The 27,363-nt window shown below is 42.3% G+C and overlaps 1 protein-coding gene across 1 annotated transcript in view; it reads right to left on the reverse strand.

Annotated features, from left to right (window-relative positions):
• Positions 1–27,363, reverse strand: part of csmd2 (CUB and Sushi multiple domains 2) — a 153,093-nt gene that overhangs the window by 18,085 nt on the left and 107,645 nt on the right. The window contains exons 37-59 of the mRNA XM_058046312.2: positions 26,225–26,321; positions 25,820–25,924; positions 25,481–25,599; positions 24,252–24,321; positions 23,127–23,243; positions 22,404–22,613; positions 21,384–21,572; positions 19,971–20,148; positions 19,064–19,209; positions 18,912–18,992; positions 18,495–18,608; positions 13,511–13,699; positions 12,553–12,699; positions 10,839–11,027; positions 10,143–10,328; positions 9,883–10,077; positions 9,637–9,810; positions 9,362–9,535; positions 8,975–9,148; positions 5,730–5,918; positions 5,433–5,606; positions 4,372–4,554; positions 125–301 (exon numbers count right to left, since the gene is read on the reverse strand). Coding sequence (XP_057902295.2) covers positions 125–301; positions 4,372–4,554; positions 5,433–5,606; positions 5,730–5,918; positions 8,975–9,148; positions 9,362–9,535; positions 9,637–9,810; positions 9,883–10,077; positions 10,143–10,328; positions 10,839–11,027; positions 12,553–12,699; positions 13,511–13,699; positions 18,495–18,608; positions 18,912–18,992; positions 19,064–19,209; positions 19,971–20,148; positions 21,384–21,572; positions 22,404–22,613; positions 23,127–23,243; positions 24,252–24,321; positions 25,481–25,599; positions 25,820–25,924; positions 26,225–26,321 — 3,577 coding nt within the window. The remainder of the gene's footprint in view (positions 1–124; positions 302–4,371; positions 4,555–5,432; positions 5,607–5,729; positions 5,919–8,974; positions 9,149–9,361; positions 9,536–9,636; positions 9,811–9,882; positions 10,078–10,142; positions 10,329–10,838; positions 11,028–12,552; positions 12,700–13,510; positions 13,700–18,494; positions 18,609–18,911; positions 18,993–19,063; positions 19,210–19,970; positions 20,149–21,383; positions 21,573–22,403; positions 22,614–23,126; positions 23,244–24,251; positions 24,322–25,480; positions 25,600–25,819; positions 25,925–26,224; positions 26,322–27,363) is intronic.

Here is a 27,363-nt window from a genome sequence, read left to right on the forward strand (position 1 = left end):
ATCAGTTTGTGAAACCAAAAAACCATTTCATGCCTGGATGCCAATAAAAAGGTCATACAAATTCCCCTTCATATGAGTAAATGATAAGCATATAGATTAATTCCCCGCTAAGGCAGTTAATTACCAGAGCACTCAGGCATGTTGCCGGTCCAGGTGCCGTTTATCGTACAGTGACGGGTTAGCAGGCCCGTAGAGTAGTAGCCCTCCCTGCAGGCGTAAGTAATGGATCTGGAAAAGGTGAGGCCATCGTGGACTAGGATCTGGGCATTCCGAGGAGTTCCAGGGTTTCCACAGGATATTACTAAAGTGAGAGAAGATGGAAGATGAATGTTTACTAAGTGATGGTGGGGAAACAGTTATCCTATATCTATCTATTAGCTATGCTCAGGAGCACTGCAAATTCCGGACTATTGCGTGCACCTGAATATAACCATATTCTTCTTTCTCTTTGGGCTTTTCCTTTCAGGGGTTGCCACAGCAAATCAATCTCCTCCATCCGCATGTGTCTTTTTCACACCAACTACCCTCATGTCTTCCTTCACTACATCCAAAAACCTCCTCTTTGGTCTCCCTCTACGGCTCCTACCTGGCAGCTCTAAACGCAGCATCCTTCTACCAATATATTCACCATATGTCCCTCTGATGTACTTGTTCCTGATCCTATCCATCCTGGTTACTCCCAATGAGAAAAGTCATAAGAATAATACACATCCAATTTACAAAGAAAGAACGTCTGCAGCTGTAACATGGGTGTCACTGTCACTTTTCATCAAGCAGTCCAAACAGAAGCTGTAGTAATTCTACACTTAAATTTAATAAAGATTTGTCAGATCAACACACGATCGCTGCATAAGACTTTCTTTTAGCCAAAAATTAACTGCATCAGTGAAAAAAAGAGTATTGGCTTATATCAGGGATTTTACAGTAATTATATGTCAATATGTGTGTCATACTTTTCAGTGCCTGTAAAGGTTGTGTGTCACAGACTCCAGATTGTTTCAGACTCTCAGAGCCCCGAGGGTACCGGCCTTCCATAATGACCAGATGTGGTTCGGCCTTTGAAGCCGGTGCCAGGTAAGAAACAGGTGGGCAAGGCCGGCTCATATGTACACACCAAAGAGGAAAATAGCCAAAGGCAGACACGACAGAGGTGGTGGCATAAGGAGACGTGTTTGTTGTTTAAAGCTGGAGGGGTGGGGGGGTACAGGTTATCTACTTCAAGTGTCGTACTGACCTCGTTTAAGGAAATTTATAATATTTATATTATATCATGTTTACAAACTTCCCCAACCCTAGTTCCAAACATTCCTTCCATTTCATTCATTTAATTTTCCGCCACTAGTCAATATCTGCTCTGTGGGTGCCTGAGATTCAAGCAGTCCTCAACTTTTCCCCTTAATGTCCTTCCAACTCTTCATTAGGAATCCCGAGGCATTTCCAGGCTGTATAGGGTGCGTAATCCCTCTACCGTCGTCTGGGTCTGCCCCTGGGTCACAAGTGGATGTGTTCAGAATATCTTCACAGTACATGCAGGAACGCATCCTGATACAGATTGCCTATCGACCTCCACTGTTTGCTTTTCCAGCAAAAGAAGCATTCATTACGCTCCCTTTTCCTTGATACCCAAACTTGGCAGCTGCGGTTTAGAGAGAGACTCAAATTTTAAATAAATTCTTCGGCCTTCCAACTAACATCCACACATGACAACATGACACCTATTGATCACATTCTGCCTCACTTACATTGCCCAGACCTTGTTCAGTAAAATACAGTGGCAACCTTGAGGCAGAGTCTCTGCAAGATATACTTCTCCATCTTTTGCTCAAGCTGTCCAAATATTTCTTTAAAATGGCCGGATGTGCAAAATTGTTTACTTTTGGACTTTCCTTATGGACCTGCCCCACGCTTCATTAGCCCGCCCTACAGTGCATCCGGAAAGTATTCACAGCGCTTCACTTTTTCTACATTTTTTCATGTTACAGCCTCATTCCAAACTGAATTAAATTAATCTCTTACCTCAAAATTCTACACAAAATACTCCATTATGACAATGTGAAAAGGTTTTTTTTTTGACTTTTTTTGAATTTATTAAAAATAGAAAACAAAAAAATCACATTTACATAAGTATTCACAGCCTTTGCCATGAAGCTCAAAATTGAGCTCAGGTGCATCTTTTTTCCACTGATCATCCTTGAGATCTTTCTACAGCTTAATTGGAGTCCACCTGCAGTAAATTCAGTTGATTGGACATGATTTGGAAATATAATAACTGTCTATATAAGGTCCCACAGTTGACTGTGCATGTCAGAGCACAAACACCAAGCATGAAGTCAAAAGAACTGTCTGTAGACCTGCGAGACAGGATTGTCTTGAGGCACAAATCTGGGGAAGGATACAGAAAAATTTCTGCTGCTTTGAAGGTCCCAATGAGCACAGTGGCCTCCATTATTCGTAAATGGAAGACGTTTGGGGAAGAAGGGCCTTAGTCAGGGAGGTGACCAAGGCCCCGATGGTCACTCTGTCAGAGCTCCAGCGTTCCTCTGTGGAGAGAGGAGAGCCTTCCAGAAGGACAACCATCTCTGCAGCAATCCACCAATCAGGCCTGTATGGTAGAGTGGCCAGACGAAAGCCACTCCTTAGTAAAAGGAACATGGCAGCCCGTCTGGAATTTGCCAAAAAGCACCTGAATGACTCTCAGACCATGAGAAACAAAATTCTCTGGTCTGATGGCTTTCGTCTGGCCACTCTACCATACAGGCCAGATTGGTGGATTGCTGCAGAGTTTAGAAGGCCGGCCAGCTCTAGGAAGAGTCCTGGTGGTTCCAAACGTCTTCCATTTACGAATAATGGAGGCCACTGTGCTCATTGGGACCTTCAAAGCAGCAGAAATTTTTCTGTATCCTTCCCCAGATTTGTGCCTCAAGACAATCCTGTCTCGCAGGTCTACAGACAGTTCTTTTGACTTCATGCTTGGTGTTTGTGCTCTGACATGCACAGTCAACTGTGGGACCTTATATAGACAGTTATTATATTTCCAAATCATGTCCAATCAACTGAATTTACTGCAGGTGGACTCCTATTAAGCTGTAGAAAGATCTCAAGGATGATCAGTGGAAAAAAGATGCACCTGCATCATCTGCATGCTCATGAGCTCAATTTTGAGCTTCATGGCAAAGGCTGTGAATACTTATGTAAATGTGATTTTTTGTTTTCTATTTTTAATAAATTCAAAACATGTCAAAAAAACCTTTTTTCACATTGTCATAATGGAGTATTTTGTGTAGAATTTTGAGGTAAGAGATTAATTTAATTCAGTTTGGAATGAGGCTGTAACATGACAAAATGTAGAAAAAGTGAAGCGCTGTGAATGCACTGTATATCAAGAAGAAAAGCTTTATGAAAAAGGCTTTGTTACACATCTTAAAATCAAGCATGGGGCTCTACAAACTACTCCTCAATCCGCAAGTCTGCACATTTTGTTTTACTTCAAGGAATAAACTAATCTTGCATGATGCTGTGGTTAAATGTGTACATGAATATGCTAGTGATGCAAATGCAGTGTTATTATATCATGTATACACTGTCTGGCCAAAAGAAGAGATCACCACCTGAATTTAATTAAGCAAATAGGTAAGCACCTCGCATTGAATAATTACTGCAGGGCTGATTACAGGTTATTTAACGCTAATACGTACATGTAGTGAATAGCTTCTCTTTTATTTCCGGACAGAAATATGTTACAGCATTGCAGAAGCTGAATAATTCCACAGCAAATGCATACAATAGTCAAAGCTAAAGGTGATCCCTCTAAATAAGTGTTTGCAAAGCCTCCCTCATTTGCTAACATATGATGTTGTATAATATGATGTAACAGAATACTATTTGAAGTCATCCGCATGTGTATCAACAGATTCACATTACCTTGGGTGTCTAGGCATGAGAGTCTGACCTTCATTAAATTTTTCCCCTCAGGAGGAGGAGACAACCCTACTGCGAGTTTTGTTAAATTGTACCTCTCATTATTCTCCAAGAACTTGTCTTGTCTCATTTTGGAGCTAGCAGCAGATTGTCCCCTGACAAACAATGTGTGACCTTTTTTATGGCCAGAAAGTGTATGTCATCTATTATATTGGGCAAGTGAAAAGTTACAGTGTCTATGGAAAAGTGCACAATTGTCAGAGACACGCATGGACAAACAGTAGGGCTTACCAAAAGCACTTTTCAACTTTCGAGGTGGATGTTGGCTTCCAATACACTATTAGAGTAAAAACTAAGAGACTAAAATTGCTGAAAATATTACAATGCAGGACCTTTAAATCCACACATCTTCTATTCAGACACACTTAATGAACATATGTATGTCTTCCATACCATGACACTCGGGCTGAGTACCCAGCCAGGTCCGATTGGCCAGGCAACTTCTCTCAGGGGAACCTTTCAGCATGTAACCCGGCTCACAGCTGAAGCGCACCACACTACCCACTGTGAACTCGTCTCCCAAACGGATGCCATGCACAGGAACGCCTGGATCTCCACAGAGTCCTGCAGCGTCCCCTAGGGAGGTGAAAAGAAAGCATAACATCAAATTAAAAGAGCAAAGAAACAAACCCATTTAAGTTTTCCGCAACTTCAGACTTGGCAGAAATGTTTGCTATGATGGATGTTTTCCGATTAGAGGACATTAATGCTGCAGTTGGACCAGGGCCACAAACCCTCCTCCTAAATGAGCCTTTCAAAATAAATTTCATTAAGGCTATTTGTTAAACATGCAGGGAACAACCTTGTACCTCATTGAGAAATCCTACTTTTAAAACTACTCTATCGATTTAGTAATAGTGCTCATTGCTGCCACATCCTCATTTTCCAATGTTGACTTGGCTCTATGTCATTTTAATGCATGGCTACAAACATTTGACAGTTCTCGATAGAAACGTTGCCCACTTCGAAAATGCAAGTAAAACTGTGGGTTGCTCATGATTGTCGTTAATTGTGACATTAAACCTACAGCATGCAATCAAAATGCCAGTTGCCGTACATTATGCATGTGATCATTAATCTTGGCTGGCGTGTTAGTGGACTTAAATTTCTGTTGGCATTTGGTGAATTTATACACAAGTGTACAAGAGAATGGCTTAAAGGAAAGAGTACGGGGGCTGACGTCTTTTACTGAGCTTCATAAACAAGCTAGGATGTGGGTGTTGCGGCTCTAATATGAGTGGATTAAAGCAGTTTTATGGCGGATACTTGCTTTGCCCTTGAGGCATGTGGAGCCTCTGCTTTGGTTCACCTGCTTTGACCATTATGTGCTAACATCTGCCCTCAAAACTTATTTTCTGGCTTCATATTTGAATGAATGATGTTATATGACTCATTCCACTTTTATAATCAAGCGTGGCTACTTATTCTTCCGAAGTTGGTCAGATTGGGAGTACCAGAGCAGTGTGGCGGTGAGCCGCTCCATTGCGCATCCAGCTGGCACATGCGCGTTGTGTTGCCAATGATGGTACGCTGGCCGATGCAACTGTAGCGGATGACCGAGCCCACGGTCCGACGGTCGCCTGAGATCTGGGCGTAGGGAGGTATGCTGGGCCGGTCACACAACACCACTGTCCAATGGAAGCAGAGTGGAGAGAATGAGACCTATTAACGTGGGATGCATTTTAAGTAAATGGGAAAAGTAACAATCCGTGAGGCTGGTTGAAAAGCAAAATATCTTTGCTCGTACTCACAAAGGCACTTGGGCAGGAAGCGGTCCCAGGTACCGTCACCTTGACAGGAGATGGAGCTGGTTCCTAGCAGGTAGTAGCCCGGGTTACAGCGGTATGACACGGTGGTCTGGAAGCTGTAGCGATGTGGTCCACTGGTTAAGACCTGCCTGACACTATTCTCCACATGACCTGGGTCTGTGCAGTTCACAACTGGGGGTGGGAAAAAAACAGAGTTGAATTGTAGTTTGCGTCCCACCTTGGATTGATCTACCGTTACTCTTCAGACAATATTGGTTGTCTTTACTTTAATCTCTATCCTTGTTTGCTGGTTTCATCCTCCCTGCATCCATCCATCCAACACAATCACAATTTCACAATGAACAGAAACCGGAAATAAACATTTGCTTCATTAGAGCCAGTCTCCTGCTGGCCGCCATGGTGCAAAGACGTTGATGGATGGAAAAGCTTGAAGGGGAAGGAAGCACCCTGATAGTTTAACTCCAGATGGAGACAGCTTATGAAGGGGTGGGGTTGGAAGTGAGAGCGAGCGGGTTGTGGTACAGCTCGAGAGGCTGATGGTGTCGAATATATTAAAATTCATGACTGGATGTAAGGCAATTACTTCTGCCGGCACTGATCCATCTTGAGTGTCTCACCCAAGCAGGATTTCATATTGCCTTAACAGTGTCAGACTAACATTTGCTGTCTGCAAATGGAAACTAGAATTAAACACACACTGATGCCAGATCTCTAAATGGTTCCGTAAAAAGAGTACCTCCAAAGGAGCCATTATGTCCCACTTTTCCCTGTTTATATTTGCCAGATTCCAAAATGAGCACATTGTATGCTAATAAGCCAATGAGCTAACCTGCAGCACACCTTCACTCAAGAGTACTTCCACAGTTTCTTGTTCTTTTATAGAGTGCTGACCTGTTGTGTATTACTTAAATCCTAAACAGTAAATCCCCTGCTGTTGGTAGAGGTTACGTTCCTCGGCGAGTACTTGAGATGGCCATAAAAATGTAAATTTTTGTCACGAGGCTCGCTCGTCCCTCTCCAAACCCTCTTCCTAGCTTGACATTGACGTTGTCCTCCAATTTCAGATCAACATGTAGTGACTGTTGTAATTATGAGATGACATTCAGCTCCAAAACCCTCCCCTTCCACCTCAGCCTGAAGTGTGTGGCCAGCAGCTAACATTGTGTGGTACTCTGTTTTTTAATCATGTCTCTGTGAAAATAATGACGGTGCAGTGGGTGAGTAGAGTCCATTTCTTTCACGAAAGGCCATACATTAGTGAAGAAATGTTTGGTAAGCAGAATCTGCACGGTGTTTAGCTTGAGCTCAGCTCGTATCCTCCCCTTTGTTTACGTTTGTCATCACTGACGAGCACTTTGTGGAGTGTGAAGACCCCGGCACTGTGAATTTCAGTATCCAATGTGTAAACCAGACCCGATATGAGCAATATAATCACTACAAAACTGCAAATCTGGAAGAGACGCACTGCCGTCCTAAATATAGGTCTTCTGTTAATCACACACCATTGTCAATTCTTTATTAACACAAATAAGGCAGATTTTTTAAAAATCAAAATAGGCATTTATAACAAAAAACAAGGTTTTATGTAAAATGTATGCTCAGCAACAGCCGTGGGCACCCCCCATATCGTCAGAATGGTACAATCTTCATCACATGAAATTGATAGTCGAATCAGATTCATCCGAATGAAATCATCAAATAGTCATTTCAAATATACATCATTTTTACAGACTCAGAGTGAATGAGACGCAGAAAAAACAACATTGACGGAGACTGCTGAATCGCAACTATGCAGAGATCCACTATAGACACAAATAACTCAATTAACCCTACCCGAATCAGTGCCAATGGTTTATCTGTTTCAGACATGCTTGACGAATTACGAGGAATATCACTTCCACAAGTTAACATGTCGGAAATGGGTAGGAAGAAGTAGAGTTTATTTAATTCTACCCCTTCTCTGTGTCTCAGCAATTTACTTTGTTCACAACAGGGATGCAAATGGATGAAAAAGAGTAATTTATCTGTTTCACTTAAAAACCCCGTCCAGTTGTACCTCCTCTTGAGCCCCTGCCAAGTAATGGCCTTGTAAGTGGCACATTTTTCTCGTCTCGTGTCGCCTTTTTATTAATGAAAGACAAATAAACATGAGTCGCCCAAAGGCAGGCGCTGTAGCTGTGACTCAAATTGGTTGTGATTTGTGAGCGCTCTACACGTTATGGATTGAGGCCATAGACTATTTTAGCCAGCGGAAATCATTATCTTTGTTTAACTGACTCCTGCTCCACCTCTTTGAAAAGAAAAAGCTAAGAGTTGACGATGGAGAGGCGAGGCGAGACAAATGATCACACATCCAGCGTGTGGTGGGTTTGCCTAAAACAATGTACCTGTGATGCTAATTAAGGTGATAAATCTCATTTACAAATTTACATTTACATCTCTAATACTTGTGGCTCACAGTGCCATGCAGCTCCAATGCTTACATGACCTACATAATTCATGTGTACAGTAAAACTCCACTGCAGAAGCAATCCACAGGTGTTTGACCTCGCCAGTCTATTCATTAACATCCAAAAACATATTTTCAATCATGATATAAAACACACGTAGTTATTAAACTAATTAAAGTCCTTCATTGAGTCAGTTATAGTCCAAGTCTTTCTCACCAGAAATTCAGAGATCGAAAAAAAAAACAAAAAAAACTACTCATATTGAATGACTGAAGAGCATCAATTCTATAAAGTAAAAACTAATTTATCTCAAGGATGCTGTGAATGTTTCTCTCACAGGTGAGCCTTGAGGGTGAGCTAGCTTCGATAGTACATTACACAGAAACTCATTTGACCATTTGGTCATTTAATTAATCATTCTTCTTCTATTTGCCGTCTCAATTCAATTCCTCGTCATTGGCATCATTTCAATGATTTCCCCCAGTGGGTGTTAGGATCATCAGTGGTTACTCTACAAGATATGACTCTGAATTGCACTAGAGTTGATTTAATAACGACCCATAACAAATTAAAAAAACAACCCCCAAGGCCATATACTCATGTGAATTACATACAGTGCACATGCATCTAAATTAGCTGCAGTGTCATAACCATCACCTACATGGTCTGATATAGTCATCTAGCATTTTCAATTGTACTCTTTATCCTTCCATTCACTGATATTCGCATCCAGATATAGGACTGTACAAATCACTTCATAGTAGACATGTCACTTACTTTTGCAGCGAGGCAGAGCGCTACTCCACTGCCCGTTAGCCTGGCATGTGGACTTAACGGGCCCCAGGAGAACATATCCAGTATTGCAGATAAAACGGACCACATCATTTAAGCTGAACTGGGATCCTTGGGTCACACCAAAGGTGGGGTTACCGGGGTGACCGCATGTGATAGCTGGGAGGAGGAAAACAACACTTAATGGTGGTTAAAACACTTAAAGGGGCCATATTAAAACACTTCCTCAGTGGCAAAATACCCCGAGGGTCAATGCAGCACACCTATAGTCCTCTTTTGACTGCCCTGTTCAGAGTTTTGCAAAAGAGCCCAATCAAGGGACCCAAATATGTGTCAACTATTACAAGATTCCTCACTTTAACAAGTACTTACGGACACAGACGGGGGTTTGTCCTGACCAGCGGTGATCCTGTTCACAGATCCTCACAGACACCCCGATGAGGCGAAATCCTGGGTTACATTGGTATACAACACTACCTCTATAGTTGTAGTTCTCCCCATTGATCTGCCCGTTCACAATGGGCTCAGGGGTGCCGCAGTGGCCAGCTTTGGAAAAAGAAAATAATCTAGCTCAATACATGGCATGCAGACATGACGTTTTTTAAGAAATTAGCTTTGCACAGCAGCACTTTAGAGAGTGAACTCACCCAGACACTGGACCTGTGTTCCGCTCCAGAGTCCATTGGACATGCACTCTCGCACGCGGGACCCGACTAAAGTGTAGCCTGTATTGCAGGAAAAAATTGCCGTGGCTCCATACACAGTCAGTGTTCCAATCTTGTTGCCGTTTGGTGGCGTTCCAAGGTCACCACAGGAAATGACTGAAAAAGGAAAGTGTACATTTTTTTTTCACAATCCAAACCAAAGGATGCTAAAATTGGCTGCTCACTTACTGTCACAGGCTGGTTGGGGATCTGGGTAGTTCCAGGTGCTGTTGGCCTGGCACTGTATGACGCGTTGACCCCTGTAGTAATACCCCGGGTCACATATGAGCATCATAATAGTATCATATTGGTTCTGGGTTCCATAGATTAATCTCCATCGGCCGTGGTCGACTGCAGAGTGTCCAATGTCAGGGCAGGTCACCGCTGTAAGTTCAAATTCATTGTAGCTGAAATGTATTCAATGGAACGAAATTCAGTGAAATACTTACGGACACATCGTGGGGGTGCCTCAATGGGGCTCCAGCGGCCAGATTCTTGACAAACGACTGTAGTGGTGACAGGCCCTGCAAGCCGGAATCCTGGATTGCAGCGGTATGAAGCCCTGGCTCCGAGAGAGAAGTCCTGGCCCATAATGCTGCCATTGACAGGAGGCACTGGCATTCCACAGGATATGACTGACATGGAAGGAGAGGGAGTTCATCAAATGTAGAGTGCATGCTTTATTTATATGTGGCATTCTGTTTTGCTGCTTGCTGGAATTTTTATGCATTTTTTCACCGATTACAAAGGTTCATATATGTACTCTCATGGAAAAAAAACATTATAAATTGACCACTAATTTCTTCAGTTTCTTGTTCATTTTAATGGATGGCACAACTAAAGTGATTTCTTTTCTCCAGATATATAGCTATAGTACAGAACAGCCCTGCTCAAGGCAGCTACTTTTTCCTTTGTTTTGTCACCATGCCCCCCTCTACTGCAAGTGAAACTGGTTGTGCAGGTACCCCAGACGCCCACATGTGTGTATGCAAGCAATTAAAAAGTCAGTTTTCCATAACACACCTTCAATACCACATTGTGATTGTAATTGTAATGCCTTTGCAATGATATTATCTTTCACTCAGTATGCCAAAATGGTGACTGTAATTATATTTTTCATCTTTTGATTACAGTTTCACCCTCACCTTGACAGAGCGGCACTGGTGCATTCCACTGATAGATCCCCTGTGCGGTCCGTGTACATGTGGCGCTGCTCTGGCCGATAAGTCGGAAGCCTTGGTCACAGCTGAAACGCAGAGTGCTTCCCAATTTGGTGCCCGTAAGACTGTGCACTGTGCCGTTTACAGGGTAGCTTGGTGGGCTGCAGTAGGCCGCTAAATAAAATCAAGAAAAAGAGCACAATACAAACGTGTGTACTGATACGGATAAGCATATAATCCCAGCAACAATGCAAGATGTTGCTGAGGGGGTGAAGGCTTAATGCTAAAGAGCCCTGGATTTCCTTTGCATTTGTCCCCACTATGGCTGTCGAGGTAAAGCAGGATATACAGTATATAGGAAATTGGGAAGGAGACACAGTAGAGAATTGATTTGGAGTTTGTCAGTGCATGCTGAGGAAGATCATAAACATGATGGATACATAATCATTGGACTGCAGTATCTGTTTTTGTTTGTTGGCAAAATTGAAGGCTGCAATAATTGTACATCATTCCAAATGGTGCTAGCAACAAGTCGAAAGAACAAGAGACTCTGGGCACAATATCTTACCTAGTGGAAGTACAAAAAAAGCTCTATCCATTATAGTTAATCAGTATTACCACACCTCATATTTCAGCAACATTTTAATATGGTTTTAAATGTTTGAGGGAAATGTTAAAGGTATACTCTTGCGATACATGTACTATTCAGATCTGCTTCCTATACAAATTCTAGGCACATTCAATGTTCAAATTCAGTGATTTTACATCTCCTGTCAGTCACCCTGAATGACATCTCGGGAGCTTATTTCAACTCTTCACTTCAATCAGTGTCAAACTCATTTGCCTCCCTTTCTGTCCTCCTCGTACCTTCCTTCTCGTTTGCCTCTTAGAAGACGTCTTGTCTCATTGCAATCAACCTTGCTGCTCAAAGGATGCAGATCGACGTGGGCAGGTGAAGCGGACAGGAATGGGCAATAAGGAGCCGAGAGCCACAAAAGGTAGAGATTTCAAGCCAAAGGAGATAGCAGAGAAGATAGTGGCAGGTGCATTGTGCCACGCAATGAAACGTGGGACGGAAGGAATGGAGCCCATGATTGGATGGAGAAAATTGATTGACAAAGAACACACAGCAAATTTGCTTGTGCCATCTGTTCCTCCATCACCATGAGGTACTACCGTGTTGACCATTGCATATTGCAGGTTCTCTGCAATCAATCTATCCATCTGCCATGTAGCCTCCTACGGCATAATCAATCATTGCTGAGGATAATGTAAAATACGCAGCAAGGGAGGAAAAGGCCAGGTGAATGGCAGGACATCCAGGGGGGAAATAATTAGTTAATTTGGCTGAGTTGTGTTGATAAAGAGCTAGGGGAGCCTTTTAAATATTTACAAAGTCATAATTCATAGCCGGTTGTACAGGTGGCGCTCAGCAAAACAATACTGAAGAAGAGTTTGAGAAACACTGACTCCCAGGCTGCATATTGCATCTCAGCCTGATAGGTTGTCATGGAGATGGGGCATATTTCCAGCTGCTGTGATGCAGTTGGATAACAAAGTGATGGAGGAATAATATACTCCAGATACAATCACATAAACAGCAGAGTGACAAATCCATATATGATTTTTATCCTTTGCCAAAAGGAACACAGGGACACAACCTTGCGTTATTAAAAAAAATAAAAAAGGTATTTGTTACCTGAGTAGCGTATACGGAAGCCTTTGTGACTGGTCGTGTGATCAAAGGACCAGTGCAGGTAGACTTTGTTACTGGAACTGGTGATGCTGAGTGGGCTCGAGTAGTTACCACTGAGAGTAATCAGGAGAGGACTCTGTCTTGATGGGCCTGAATAAAGAAACAAATGTTGAGTCGAAGAAGTATATCTTCTTAAAGAAGAATAATCTAGAAATGTCACAGTACATGTTGGAATTCATGTTTCTCCCAATATAACCATAGCTCCCCAGTGATGACAGCACTCGTGCAACTCGTGGATGGCAGCTAGTGAATAGATTCATATGGACAGCAAATGTTAGGTCTCGTTTCTATAATATTGAGAAGATATAAAGTAATACAAAACCATTGTTGAAATGTGAGGGTCATGCTTACTTTTGGGAGATATTTTAGGTTCAGTTTGATGTATTTTTTTTTAATGCCATTGTCAAAGGTGCTGTCCCACTTTTCATCACTACAACAGTACTTTCAGTACTATTTTACTACATTTTTGTGAATGTTTCCGCAATTTGAACAGCTTCAATCTTGAAATGTGCTAATTTAGCCCGGTTATGTATATTTTGGAGAGAGTCTGCTTGTAGTTTCACTTTGAATCGAATCTAAATATACTCTTTTCTTAAATGAGGTCCATAATTGGTTAGGCAGCCCCAAGGTTAGTGAATGCCTGCTTCCTTTCTCGCAGTAAAAGAGAAATAAATAAATAAAATGCACTAATCAGCAACTCTAGCATATATGACCACCATTTACTCTAAGAAGCCTGCCAGCGTTGCTGACTGCGCCTGTAATTACGCGCAAATGCACAAAGCAGATGTAAATGTTCTGTCACCGCAAAGGCAAGACGGTGTGTGGCTCTCTAGTTCATTTTATCCTTTGAGCGTGTTGCTAATTGCTATTTGGTAAACACAGACTAAAAATGTAAACTCACCATCAAAGATCTCAAGCTCATCGAATTGACGGCTCGTCTGGAAGTGCTCAATGGTGAAAGTGACATTGTATCCCACTTCCACTTTCACCACCCAGGAGCATGACTCAAAGTGAGGGAAGCCGGTGCCCGGTGACTGGCTCATGATGACACCTGTGGACGCCGTCAGTATCTCATTCATGGGACACGTCACTGCCGAGTCAAATAAGAAGGGTACAACAAAAACAAAATTGTCAGCAGCGACACAGTGATAGTTTTTGGCATGAACACATGAGGTTTATTCATTGTAGTTCATTGACCTGACCCTGCAGCGCAACATTCAATTGGGAAGACGCATATTATTGTAAGCACGTGCCACTCCAGACTTGACTATGCTAAATCAGTCCTCGAATATGTTCCATTACTAATGAAGGGCCTTGAGCATTAAATCTTTTCTCTTTGGCCACTGTCCGCGTGTGACAGATGTCAATTCACACTTGCCTGGAAGTCACATTTGCTGCATGTGCAAGGGCGAGGTCATTAATTTGGGGGCAATGAGCCCTCTTGGTGCCTGTGGACCTGCTTCAGCCCATGTGTGTGGCCTGCTTTCCCTCCTGTTTGCATTCTAATATAGAAAAAGGTTATAAAGTCAGTGGGGGCAGAAAAATAGCGAAGTGCCCCGGCTAAACTGCGTTTACAAATGATTATGAGTGTTTGCTGTCATCATGCTTGGCGTGCAAACTAAGTGGGATTTATTGCCTGAGGAAATCTCACAATGTCAGGTGTGTCGCTCGCTGAATTGCAAATGCCCTTCCAGTGTATTGTTGAATACGTTTAACATGGTTTCCTGCAATTCAATTTATGCTCAATAGTCTCAAATCCAAGGGTGAGCATCTCGAGCAAGAGAATGACATGGGGATTACCATAAATTATGCAAATGGTTAATATCTGTATGTTTGATATCAGCAACCAGTGATATGTATAAAACATGATGGAAATCCATGTGTACAAACTATAGGAATTTTCTGCACATCCCCTGTGGATGTCTGCACATCTCAAAAGCTCTGTGGGGGGGAGGCGTGTTGATTGGGATTTAGCATATCAGCTTCTTCCAACTCATCGAAGACATGCAATCACATGCATTGAAACCAAACACACTGATAGCGTGTTGATATGAACCCGCTTGTTCTATCCAGCCCCACGTTCTACAGGTTCAAACCATGGTCCACAGATTGTGGGTGGAGAGTGCTAGCCATCAAGCTAAAACCCTGCCGCTTGCCAACCAGCTGCAACCGTTACACATGCAAACCAACAGGTGGCGCGAGTTTTCCCCAAGTGAGTCAGAGCTTTTCTGTCTGTCACACATACACAATCAGGAGCAAAGTAAGCAAACATAAAATGAGGCAATACGAATGTGATTTCTACCAGTCGTCAGATGCTTTTCTAATATTCAGGTCAATATGGTATTTACTCCCTGTAGAAAATACATGCCAGAAGTTTTTAGAACAGCATGTTCTGCTATTGAATATGTGTTTGCTGTTGAACAAGTAAATGCAAAGAAACAATGAGTCTGACACTCTCGTTTCATTTTCCATGCATAGAGACATGGATTATTATTTAGTATTTTATTCTTTCAGCCACCAGGGTGCAAATCCCCATTGGTGACAAATAGGGTAGAAAACATTGCATTGGCCTAGACAGGTACAGAAGGGGGCAAAATCACAGCGCATATTTTTTCTATTTCCTATTATATTTGTGAGATAGATGCAATAAGATTACGTGCATATGTGAAACACCACAGGGACATCATAGTAATCTTTGTTGATCCAAAATAACAAATTCTAAGAGGGCATCGATACCCACACGCGTTGAAAAAGGCTTAAACGCATCACTGACAGCTGAAGTGATTTAATCCTGTGAGTAGCACATAAAATATAAGAGTGGAGTTCATTAAATGATCAATTCTTTGAAGGAGAGATGAGTGCTGTCAGTGACCTTTCAAAACTGCCTTGTGCCTGTCATGACGGAAAAAGAAAAAAACAGGCTGGGGGGCTCTTATCTATAGCCCGCTACTTATTAAACCGACCCACTTTGAGATGAAGCGCGGTTGTGTTTGGCTGTAAACAAACGGGCACGAGGGGACAAATCTGACAGGCGAAGAAAGAGGCTTCCACACGCGAGGTGCGATCAGTGCTGATAGGCCTCAAAATGAAATCTGCCTTTTAATGAGGCGAGCGAGGGAGTAAACAGGGACGTTCGAGACAGGCCTTCTCACATGAGCACATGGTGTGTGTAATATTCATTCATCTATGCTTTCAGGTGGTATAAGTTAGGTGGTCTGAGTTAATAAACTCTGCTTCTTCCTTCTTCTCTTCGGACATGTTGGAGTGTAAACATGGAATGGCTGTCATTGTAACAAAATATATAAAAGTGTTACCATTTTTAGCATCATTATTGCTCAAATTCAAGGATTGCGTCAAGTAAGCAAACAATGCGGATTGTTTATAGGCCAGACAATGGCGGCATGGAGCTCGCATAAATCCGGGATACATCAAGCCTTATACCGTTGCAGTGTTCTACTTGCCTTTGCGGGAATTTAATTAGCATAAGCTGAGGGGTGATAAGGAGCTGATTGAAGGGGACGGACCACTACATAAGTATTAGCGTGGATCAGGACGTAACAACTCTGAAAAGTCAGGGATGACAATGACGATGTGAATAAGGGGCAGCTGTAATCCTTTCTCTGGGACTTAAAGTAAGGGGGCATGGTGAGGAAAAACAGTCTGCAAGATAAAAAGGAGCCAGATAGAAAGGCAAGCACAGGGGGTGCAGGAAGAACTATAGCTGGGAAACAAATGTGAAGGACAATCATGCAGGTTTTAGGCAGCCAAGCCGTCTAGGGGGGAGTTTTTTTGGATCACCAGAGCCCATTTGTGTTCCATTAATGCATTCACACACGGAACACATTGTGCTGATGCCACCTCTTTGTGCGTATGAGATGTTTGGAAGTCCCTATGTCCCTGGTCCAAAACGGCCCTGCACGATCAAACACGGGGCAGATTGAATATTGCGCAAGTGTCTGCTTGAATGGCGGCAAATGTGAGCGATGGAAAATCCACTCATGTCTGGCAACAAGTCTCTGGATGTGATACAAAGGAGAGGATGTGTGTGATTGTAGCAATATAGCAAGGCAGCGTGTGTTGATAAGACACATAAACAAATGTTGTGATTGAAACCACCTCCTATAGAAGGCTGACAGGTGGGGGTGTTACATAAGAAGAGTGTGATGCTGGTGAGTCAGTGAAGAGGGGAGGAGTGCAGTCAGAGGCAATGCAGAGGATGAGAGAGGATACTGGCGCCGAGGGGCAAACAGCACTGCAAAACAGGCTGGAGGCTCTGGCACCGCTCTCTAGGAGACCACCGCAGTGACACCATCCACTATTTTCTAAGCCAGATGAATGGCAGAGCGCTGTGAGTGTGTTTGCACATTTATAGTGCAACATACATGTTTGTTTATGTGCATGGGCAGTTAGATGCGCAAGAAGGGTTGTGCTCTATATGAGAGCCAGAAGCGGTGATTTGATAGGTGCAGCTGCAGCCGGAATGTCCTGTGCATTTCAATGAGCCGTGCATTCCAACCTCAGTCTCTCCTTGTCCTCCCCTTGCTCGCCTCAGCACTAAACTCTTCTCCTGTTCTCAATCGCTGTCCTTTGGCTCGGTAAAGCCTGTCCTTCCTGCTTCACCTCTGGTCAAACATATTTTTGCTCAAAACAAAACTCTCCAGAAAAGCAGATTAATTTAGGAAGAGCTAGTCCATACAGACCCCTCGCCCTGTTCTATTTCACCTCTGTCCTGCAACTTTCTGTCTCAAAGCACAGTGGAGACAGAGAAACATCCGACACCGAGTCCTGGTGCTGTTTGGGGTTTATTCCTTTGAGGGTGTTTTTCCTTGCCTCCCTATGAAGTGACCTAGAAAGTGTCAAGCTAGTGTGGCAACCTCAGATGGCTTGTAGTATTTCATAGCACAAAAACATCCTTATAGACATTTTTTCCTTACCTCTATGGGCAAAGCACCAAAGCGCCTCTGAAGTGACCTAAGAAGTGCCAAGCAAGGATTGGATCTTAAATCTGTACCTTCAGTCAGCATGTATTCCTCCATCGCTTTGTGGCCTGTGTTTCTATCGAAGCATCACCGGCACTGTTGTCGGACACTTTTTCAGCCATGAACTGTTTATGCAATTTTTGGTATAAATGCTAATCATTATTTCAGCTCTAGTGATTGACCAGGATGTCACCCGCTGTGTGCCCATGTCAGTATTGTCAAAACAAAAAAAGAAATCCCCTTTTCCATCTGTCTTGAGCTGAACATATTGTTTCCTTTTCTACTGTCAGTCACTCGTGACAGAGATTTTCATTGAACTATTTACATATTTTCCCTATTTAGCACTGCACTCAATATGCTAACCCAGCATGTGAGACACTAAATAACAAGGTGTGCAATGAATGTGCACAGAAGCACAATAATATCTGGAAAAATATGCTTTCATAATATTTTTAAGAGTGAAACAGTGGGACCCCTCTGTGCACTCGCTTTCTCTCGCCCGGAGGAGCACAACATTCAGCATGATAACCGAGCATGTCGGTAACGGTGCACCCATTAGGTCCATAGGGAGGATGATTCTCAACACAAAGAGAGCAACATAGCAGCCGTTCGTAGTTCTCATGGGAAGCAAGCAGCATCCATGGAGATGAAAAGCTCCAGCAAACTGATATGGAGCTGTTGTACTATATGGCCGCAGGCTGGTGCAGCACCCATGGGAGTCAGAAATGTGGCCCAGCTGGTAGGAGTGCACAAATACACCAGTAGTATAGGAGAAAAATAAAGAAACATTTTTTTTTTAATTCAAAATTGTGCACACAACAGTATGTTGTGGAGCAATTTACCTAAAGACAATATGTCAGCATATTTAAGGCAAGGTGCAAATCACTTGATATCTGATTCACTCACCATCACATGAGGGTGGAGGCCCCTCGAACTCCAAATAAGTCCCCAAGCGACACGTGAGAATGTCATTGCCGCTGAGATGGTAGCCAGGGAAGCACCTATAGCGTACTATGTCACCTAGACAGAGAGAAAGTTTGGGGATAATGGCTACTCTGACAGATTAACAACATAATCACAGGACAAAACGTCCAATCAGGAAAGCATCTTTAGTCAGGGCACAAACAGCATATGGTTCACAGAAAATAAAACGTTCAGCGTTTAGAAAAGGGTGATCATTAAGCTTTTTGGGATGGAACACGGTGTCAGTGTCACTGGCTTTTGGATGGGGAATAATAGACTCTTGCATAGTTGTGTCAATATTTCCCAACTTTCAATGAATATGACCTTGTATGTGTGCATGTAATAAACATCCAGCCATACCTATTTTAAACTCTTTGCTTGCCATCAGGATCTCTGCATTTGGAATGATGGTCGGAGGCAGACAGAACTGAAGCCTGTAAGCTTTATTGACAAAAAAAAAAAAAAAGTCAGGAATAAAAACCGGGCATCAGGACAGCCAAAGATGGACCTACCTTGATAGTCAATGCGAAACAATCCACCTTTCTCTGTGTTACTACGGAAACGGATCAACACCTGATTGGATGTGCTGCTGGGAGGTTCGTTGGGCTCACCATCGGTGAACACACCAAGCTTCCTTGCCGTTTCTTGTGGACCATCCCTGATTAGAACAACACATTGACATCAAGACTGATATATTCTAAAATGAAGAAACATTGCATCTAAGCATGGATTGGCTGATCTGGACTGGACTGTTTCTAATAACTAGCATCCGATGGGAATGTCGTTAGAAGCCTTGTCTGAGATGTCCCCTGGCATGGGCATGGCCGATTAAGTCAGCTCCCCGAATTATACCACAACCATTCATCTTAAAAACCATCTGTCTTTGGCTGTCAGAGTGGGCATGGGAGATTACAAGCGGCTCTGGAAATGGCTGGCTGGGGACCGCTGCCTGACTGCACTCCGGCCAAGCTGCCATTACTGGGACCATTTCCTTGGCTCAGTAGTTCAGTGGCTAGATACACAGAGGTGCTAAGTTGAAACTGGGGGAACATGATAGTCCACATTTTGGCGCTCAGGGAGTTTGCTGGGAAAGATCAAGCCAGTAGGGGACATTTATCTGCTGTGGAAAAATAGCATCTTTTTCGCTCTTTACCACAGCTTTCTGACATGAAATCAGTTGATGTAAAATGTGCACAATAAAACACTCATCATTTACTATGTCTGCAAAGAATAGAGGACAACACAATGCATTTAGACTTTCATAAGGTAATTGTGGTGCCATGTTGGCACATTTTTGAAGCCTGCGTTGGGGAGAGTGGCTCAACAAGGACTCACAAGTCTTTGGTTGCATATATGGTTGTGTCAGTCATGCATTATAAAGGTGATGATAGTATATATCCAAACAAGTCAATTCCTTACCAGACCGTAATAAAATCATGGGGCCCATGAACATGAAGCAAGGTAAAGTTGAGCTTGATGCCAAAGCCAGGAGCCACAGTGATCAACCAGGAACAGTCAGCCGAGTTCAGGTATTCTTCTGGGTAACGTGGAGAGAAGATGGTTCCGTTGTCCGATGTGATGTTTCCACCGCAAGGCACTGAAGGAAGAACCAAGCAAGAGGGAGATCATGCAGTATGCATCAGTGTGCCAGATTGTTTGACTATATGTGTTCTGTGTTTAGTAGATGGGAGTTGATGTCTCTCACTAAAGATCTGAAGCTATACTAGAGCAGCAACTACAAAGGGAGAGAGTCAATGGAACCTACACCCGTCAAGCAGTGGCAGCTGCTGGTCTTTGATACAAGGGAAGCCTGTTGGGGTGTGGCAGACATTTAATATGATGTCCGCTGCAACCATAGCTGGATGAACTAGCAAGGTACTCCTTCCACAACGGTAATATGATTTAATAAACCATGCACTGAAGGTTTAATAAACCAATGAATTAAAAAAATCAAGGTCTGCGAGCTTCCATGTAGTGAAGCTACAGCTTCAATGGAGATTTACCATGGTAAAGAGAGGTCAAACTCACCCAACAACAGATTAGTGTTCTACATACTCACAAAATTAAGTGTATTCTAGTGTACTTTTAATGTTGTTTAAAGTCCACACATTTAACAAAGTCATACTGACCACTTTCTTTATTCAATTTACAGGTGGAATGCAGCTTCCCTTGTAGTATGTGTCACTCAATCCCCATGGATTTAAATATTTCTCAATTTACAGTTACAAAACCTAACATTCCTGCAGGCGTGAAAAGCTCATATTCACTGAGATGCTGCAGGAGAACCGTGAAGAAGGATTGTAATCACAGTCGTTTAGACGGCGCAAACAGTTCAGATTAACGACCCACCCTCGGACACCTATGTGTATACAATCATTCCCAAAGCCGAGATTGCTTTTTCATGCGTTTCTCACAGGCACGGTGGGTAGTGCGTCCGTGTGTGTGTTCATATCATACAGCTACCTGATGTGTAACAGGAGAGAGCCATCAGCCAATGTCTCACCTGTCAGATGAGCTTCTGATCAGACTGACTAAATGCTCGACACTTCATAGAATCTGTTGTCACTAGCTTGCGGCTTGCTCAATGCCTACAGTCAAAGAGTGTGTGGACTTGAAATCCCCATTGTTATATTTCTAGCAATCCTAAGACAATCAGAAGCAAAAGTCATGTGGAAATATGGGTCAATGACAAGGACCTCTTAGCATTATTGAAGTCATCATTTCAGAGCGGGTGACTTGCACCACGAAAGCAGTACTTAATGATTCTCTCTAATTGCAATGCATTGCATCATTATGTACATTGTGAAAAAAACCACAGCATATGTGACCTACCTTCACAGCGAGGGAAAGGACGATCCCAATTGCGTGTTGTTCCATGTTCACATGTCAGGATGGAATGTCCCACGAGCTTGTATCCAGGCAGACACTCAAAGGATATGGACTGGCCTACGTTGTAGCCAGCACCTACTACCACCCCATAGTGGAAAGGCTCTGGATCAGGGCACTCTTGTAGTTCATAAGCTGAGGGAAACGCATCCAATCACATTAAACAAAATGGTTAATGTTTGTATTTTGTTATTTTTTTTTTTTTTTTCTGCAGAAAATAGCAGCAAGATGGTGGACACCTTAGGAAAGCATGGTATGTTTGACTTGAGTCATCACAAGTAGCCAGAGTGAACAACCCCCCCTTTGGATACAAAAGTGGAGCACGCTTTAAGCCAGGTTGTATGTAAATACGAGTGAAGAAATTGATTTCTATGGATCACAGATTCCCTATTGTAGGAGATAACTCATGCAAATTCTTCAAAGGGGGGTATTTGCAAATACAATCTTTGATTTATATGCTAATATGCACATATAATTATGTAAATATGTGCTGCTATTTTTCGATTTTGCCAATATGTTTGTGGAATGACAGAAAAATATATAGATTTGGTGCCTGTAGCAAGGACAATGTATTGCTTTCATCCAGAGGAATTTGCAAAACAACTTCCTAAGTGACTGACACTTTTTTAAAGAGCTATCATGCACATATCATGTTAAAATTGTTAAATGAAGATGAGAGGCAAGATATCATGCATCATTATGTCTTCACAAGTTATTATTCATTGCCACATCTTAATTTTTTAATGGCAACTTTTACCATTTTCCAGACAAATAGCTCAACTGCACTAAAAGTAATTATGAGTTATATCAAGCTTTGCAGCAGAAATTAACTCTGAATATTCAGAGCCAAGTCAGTTCCACAATTAGCAATGTAATTCTGATGATTATGCCAATTATAATATCAACCGCATATTAAATGAGACAGTTCTAAATTAAATCGTAAAAGTAAAATGTTGGGTGTCTTACCTTGATACTCAAACCTAAACCCTGGTTTGTTCTGTGAATGGTCGCTATGGAAATAGACTGTAGTCTCATGCGAGGTGGTGAGAAGCGAGGAAGGGACATCCTGTCCACTGAATCGGCCAATGACGGCACTCGTGTCCAGTGGTCCGTTGCGTATTTCGAGGAAATCGTGATTAGCTTCGGTGGAGAAATTGAGAAATTGTATGTGGGCTCCTGCCAAAAAGAGAAAACATCTTACCACTCCTTTTCTCATTGTTGAAGAGTTCCAGTGACCAATCCTTAGCATGTAAGTATATTTTGCAAGTGTGCAAAAATCACAGTACAGGTGCAGAAAGAATGCTGCAATGCTTACTCAGCAACAACAATATTATTAACTACTCAAATATTGACAAAATCTCCTGCACACAGAGGGAAGTGCATGACTGGACCAGTGCTATTTGCAGTCAGACACATTTTTAAAAAAGAACCAATTACAGCTTCTGCTCATCATCATTGTCTTGGGGCAATTAGGACAATGGATGTGCATATTACAGTAATGGTCTGTTAAAGGGCCCCCATCGTATTGTGTTTTCCTTAATTTAGAAAGTGTACTCATGAATGAAGCTGTAAAGTAGTCTTCTCTGCAAGAGCTCTGGTGAACTCTTGGATGAATAGTACACACTCCTCAATTTGTCCAATGCTTTGTGCCTCGTGCCATTATTAATAAACGATTCCACTGATTCTTACCATAACCAACTGGCAGGTAGATCCTCCATGTGCAGTCACTATTACTTGGATAGTTGCCAGGAAAACCCGGGCTGAGTATCATTCCTTCCATCTCCTCCCGGATTCCTCCACACTGAGCTGAGAGAAAGTAGTCCAAAGTAGATGTATGAACACGGGCAAACAATATTGAGGAACAGGCCAGGGATAACGTAAACAGTCTATATAGCAGTTGCTGCACTCCTCTAGAAAGTGAAATGTAACTTTGGTGCAACTCTGATTGTGCTATGTGAGTGTCAAAAAGGCCTTCTATGTTATTTGACTGAATCTAAAAGGTGTAATAACACAGATACATACACCAGTCAGCCTTCTACTTTCATCTTAAACTACCGGTGGATACAATTTCCTTGACTGAAATCCAGGACGAGGACTCAAAATAGTTCAAAATAAAAGTGATGATGGTATCAGGAAAGATGAAAAGAGTGAGAACTCCTGAATTGAAAAAAAAGGAGATGAAAGGACACTAAACTGGATGTTAAAAGCATCAGCTGACTTAAGCAGAAAGCAGTGAGAGGTTGTGGAAGGGGGGGTGGGAGAGAAATAAGAAATGCGTGAAAGAAATAGATGAGAAAACCAACCGACTTAAGACAAACGCAGTCAACACAGAGAGGAAAGGCAGGTGATATAGCGTTATTCTTCTCTCACAGATAAATAATGGCAAGCTTCTTATCTTCTACTCGTATAGAAGATGCTGATGGCGGTGGACATAATGAATCTCAGACACTTCAACCAATCATGGGCTGAGCTGGAACATGTTTGTCAAAGTGCTCTCACTGGATGCATTTGATTAAACAACAAAGAAGTGCACTAATTCAGTGTGTTGGCTTCGCTTCTGGGGTAAAGAGTATATTGAACTGCACAACCCAGAGGGAGGGAACTTGTCCCACCCTCAAATTTGAAGCTGCAACTAAAAGCTGATAATGTCATAGTGTCAAGATCAAAAGTATAAAGTACGGTCTTGGCCTTGTCGTGCTTTGAATAATCATCTGGGGAGCAAAGTGAGACAAAAAAATCTCCAAGGAAAAGTTGTCACATGGTGAGAACAAGACCAGAAGGACGGGGGAAAATATGGAGGCAAAAAAATCTTACCAATGCAGAGAGGCGGCGGGTAGTTCCATCGTCGGACAGTTCCGGGCATGCAGGTGATGTGTGAGTTTCCCTTCGAGATGGATAGTGTGCCAACATGTGCAAAGCGGAAGACACAACAAATAAGCCGTGATGCGATTTGGACTCACTCGCATCTGGTGCGCTAATTGTTTCAAGCAGCTGCCCGTTGTCTCCACATGACTTCATGTGGCGACTAAACGACTAAATCTATCTTAAGTGACAAAGATCAATAGAGAAGGGAAATTGTTGCTGGATTAAAATGAAGGAACAATTCAAGACAGCTGCATGTTTATCCTATCCAAATACGGTAAGTAATAGGTTCAAAGATATTATACTTTTATTCTATCTCCTCAAGGGTCAATCAATACTATAAAAATGAAACTCACACGCATTATTGTCTAAATAACTACCGATACGAGTGAGTATACTTCACAGTGAAAGTGTCCGAACTGTATTCCTCGTGTCAATATTTTGTGTGAGTATCATTGCCTTCATCCTCTTGGGCATGTAACTGTTACTGGAACGTTTCCATGATGATACTAAGTAAGGGAAGGGAGTGTCACAGCTGAAATTCACGTTTCCCAAAGTTTCCCATTGCCGGCAGCACTCATGCAGCTGCAGACAATAGCAGAACCACCACCTATCTTGACTTGTGTTGAGATCTTTTATCGGATAATAAAACTATACGTCCATACAAGCTTCTCCGATCAATCAGCTACTGATCAGTATCGGCCAATGTCCATGAAAGTACGCCTTTCAATGCCAATGACCTGTGGCTTGTACTGTTGTGGCCTGCAGCTTGTGGTGACCTTTGTGTGCAGTGTACTGTTCTGTTTTAATGTCTTTGGGAGTGCCCCCCCTCATCTTTTACTTCACACTGTGCAGGTATGAGGCTGCGGACCCAATATGTCTGCCATGTCGAACGTACATGCCATTTATGAGAGTGATTATACAATATTATTATATACACAATATTTCCGACACTGCACTCGCCCATATAAGTATGATAGTCAGAAAGTTAAGCAAATAACCTGAAAAATAACTAGTTGGACTAGACGACCACAGCGGGTTCTGCCAGCTGCTCTGTCAGTTACCGCTCCGCTACGCATTACCTAAAATGTAATATTTCATAACCCTAACAGAGTTCCATGAGACGATGTACTCTAACATAGAAAGTCTCCTTTAAAAAAGCTCTCTCTTTATGATTTTACCTGTAGCGTGTAGCCAGGTTCACACTGAAAGGACACCACATTATTCATCTGAAGACGCTCCCCAACCTTCACGCCATTCATAGGAATGACAGGTTCAGCACAGTTGGTAAGAGACACCGCTGAAGGGATAAAAAATATTGTTTGAGGAAAAAAACCTATGCACCATTAAACATGACATATTTCTCAGCAGAACTTAAATAAAACCTTTTAATGGCAACTTATCACCCTCTAGCCGCTAGCGAAACATAGCCAGCCCTCATAAAAAATGCACAAAGGATTTCATAATTGTCTTTAAGGTGTTGGGGAGTTCCATAAATCATTATTATTATTTGAACTTACTTTTGTATTCCAGCCTGAACCCAGCAGCGGACACGCTAATATCAGAGAAAAAGTGTAGGTAGAGTTGGTTGGAAGTACTGTTGAGGAGAGCTGGAACCGTGGTGCCTTGAGGGAGAAGATTAATAGTAGCGTTTAGTGATGCTATCTCTGGCATAGGCTGACCATGACTAACTGTGTGAGCTACTGACAAATAGCTATAAGGCTTCCTTCAGAGCATATGCATTTGGTTTGGTTCCCTCTTGCGTTAAAAGGGAGATTAACAAAGATAGCATAAATACAAATGAGCAGAGCAGACAAAAGATTTTTGTGAGGAGAACAACATAGAACAACACAGATCTTGTTGTTGAGACCTAGATTACAACAATAATGTATATAGGACAAGTGGAGAGTGAGACATAACGATACCTGAGAAGCTGCCAAGCATGGTGTCAGTGTTGTCTCCTCCGTCAAACACCTCCAACGAATCCCAATTTTGTTCTGTGACAAAGCTGATGACCTGAATCTGAGAGAAAGAGTGCATACAGAATGATGGCACTTAGTAGATTGGGGGGGCGCTGATGATAACCAGCCGAAGACAGCAGAGCACAACATATGCTTTTGGAGTGATGAGTGGGACTGGTCATTGCTAAGCTACGTAGGGAAAGAACATGTTTCCTGTAACCATATCTAATGGTCTGTTGATATTTTCAACATCTACTTCCTCCTGCTCTTGACTAAATGGCTAAATCAAATTAAATAAAAGCAGGCCGGGACATAATGAAAATTGGAAAATGCAGGTCTATTTTTTTATTTATATCGTTTTTATTATTTTTCTATTCATACGGACTATTTGAGAACCCCCAACCTAGATAAAACTGCTGAGAGTTTCAAATGCAGCCTTAATGGTGTTCCTCAGGGATGATTATTAGAGTCCTCAATATTTTAGGACTAATTCTGTCATTTCAAGGTATTTAAGCTTTCTGAATAAATCCTGGTCCAAAATTTACCCAAATGGCCTGAAGGGTTTAAACAATGTAATCTAAAATGTGAGACAATATGATTTTTCTTTGCATAGTTTAAAAATGTTCCTTCATTTATTCTCTCAGCACCCCAGCGTCTCATTTGGATCTAACTCACATCCATAGCTAAACCTAGTCCTGATGGTTATGGATTGGATACAGGCCAATTAAAGGGGAGGTTCTGGCTGTGGCGCATCCTGAAAAGAGAGAGGAGATCACACATTGATCTTTCATTAGGAGGCCACAGAAAATGTGCCGCTAAGGCAAATCACTTCTGTGAGTGCTCTCGTTTGTGACACCCCAATCTTATAATGTGCACTTCCCCACAAATGTAACTACAATGCAGCAGTGCAGACTGCAGCAAAGGTGAATATTGTGCCTCGGTGCCTACCAGGCCCTGCAGCTCATAATTTTAGAAAATGCAAATCAAGTAAAAAACTAAAAAAAAAAGACTGTAATAATCTGTGCTGTTTAAGATGCTTTTGTTTGTGAAACTTCAACCCTGCAAGTATACTAAAAGACAATACAGATGCTTGGAGGAGTGCA

Source organism: Doryrhamphus excisus, linkage group LG7 (genome assembly GCF_037039965.1).
Source record: "Doryrhamphus excisus strain RoL-2023G ecotype Guam linkage group LG7, RoL_Dexc_Guam_v1.1, whole genome shotgun sequence".
Taxonomy (NCBI): Eukaryota; Metazoa; Chordata; class Actinopteri; order Syngnathiformes; family Syngnathidae; genus Doryrhamphus; species Doryrhamphus excisus.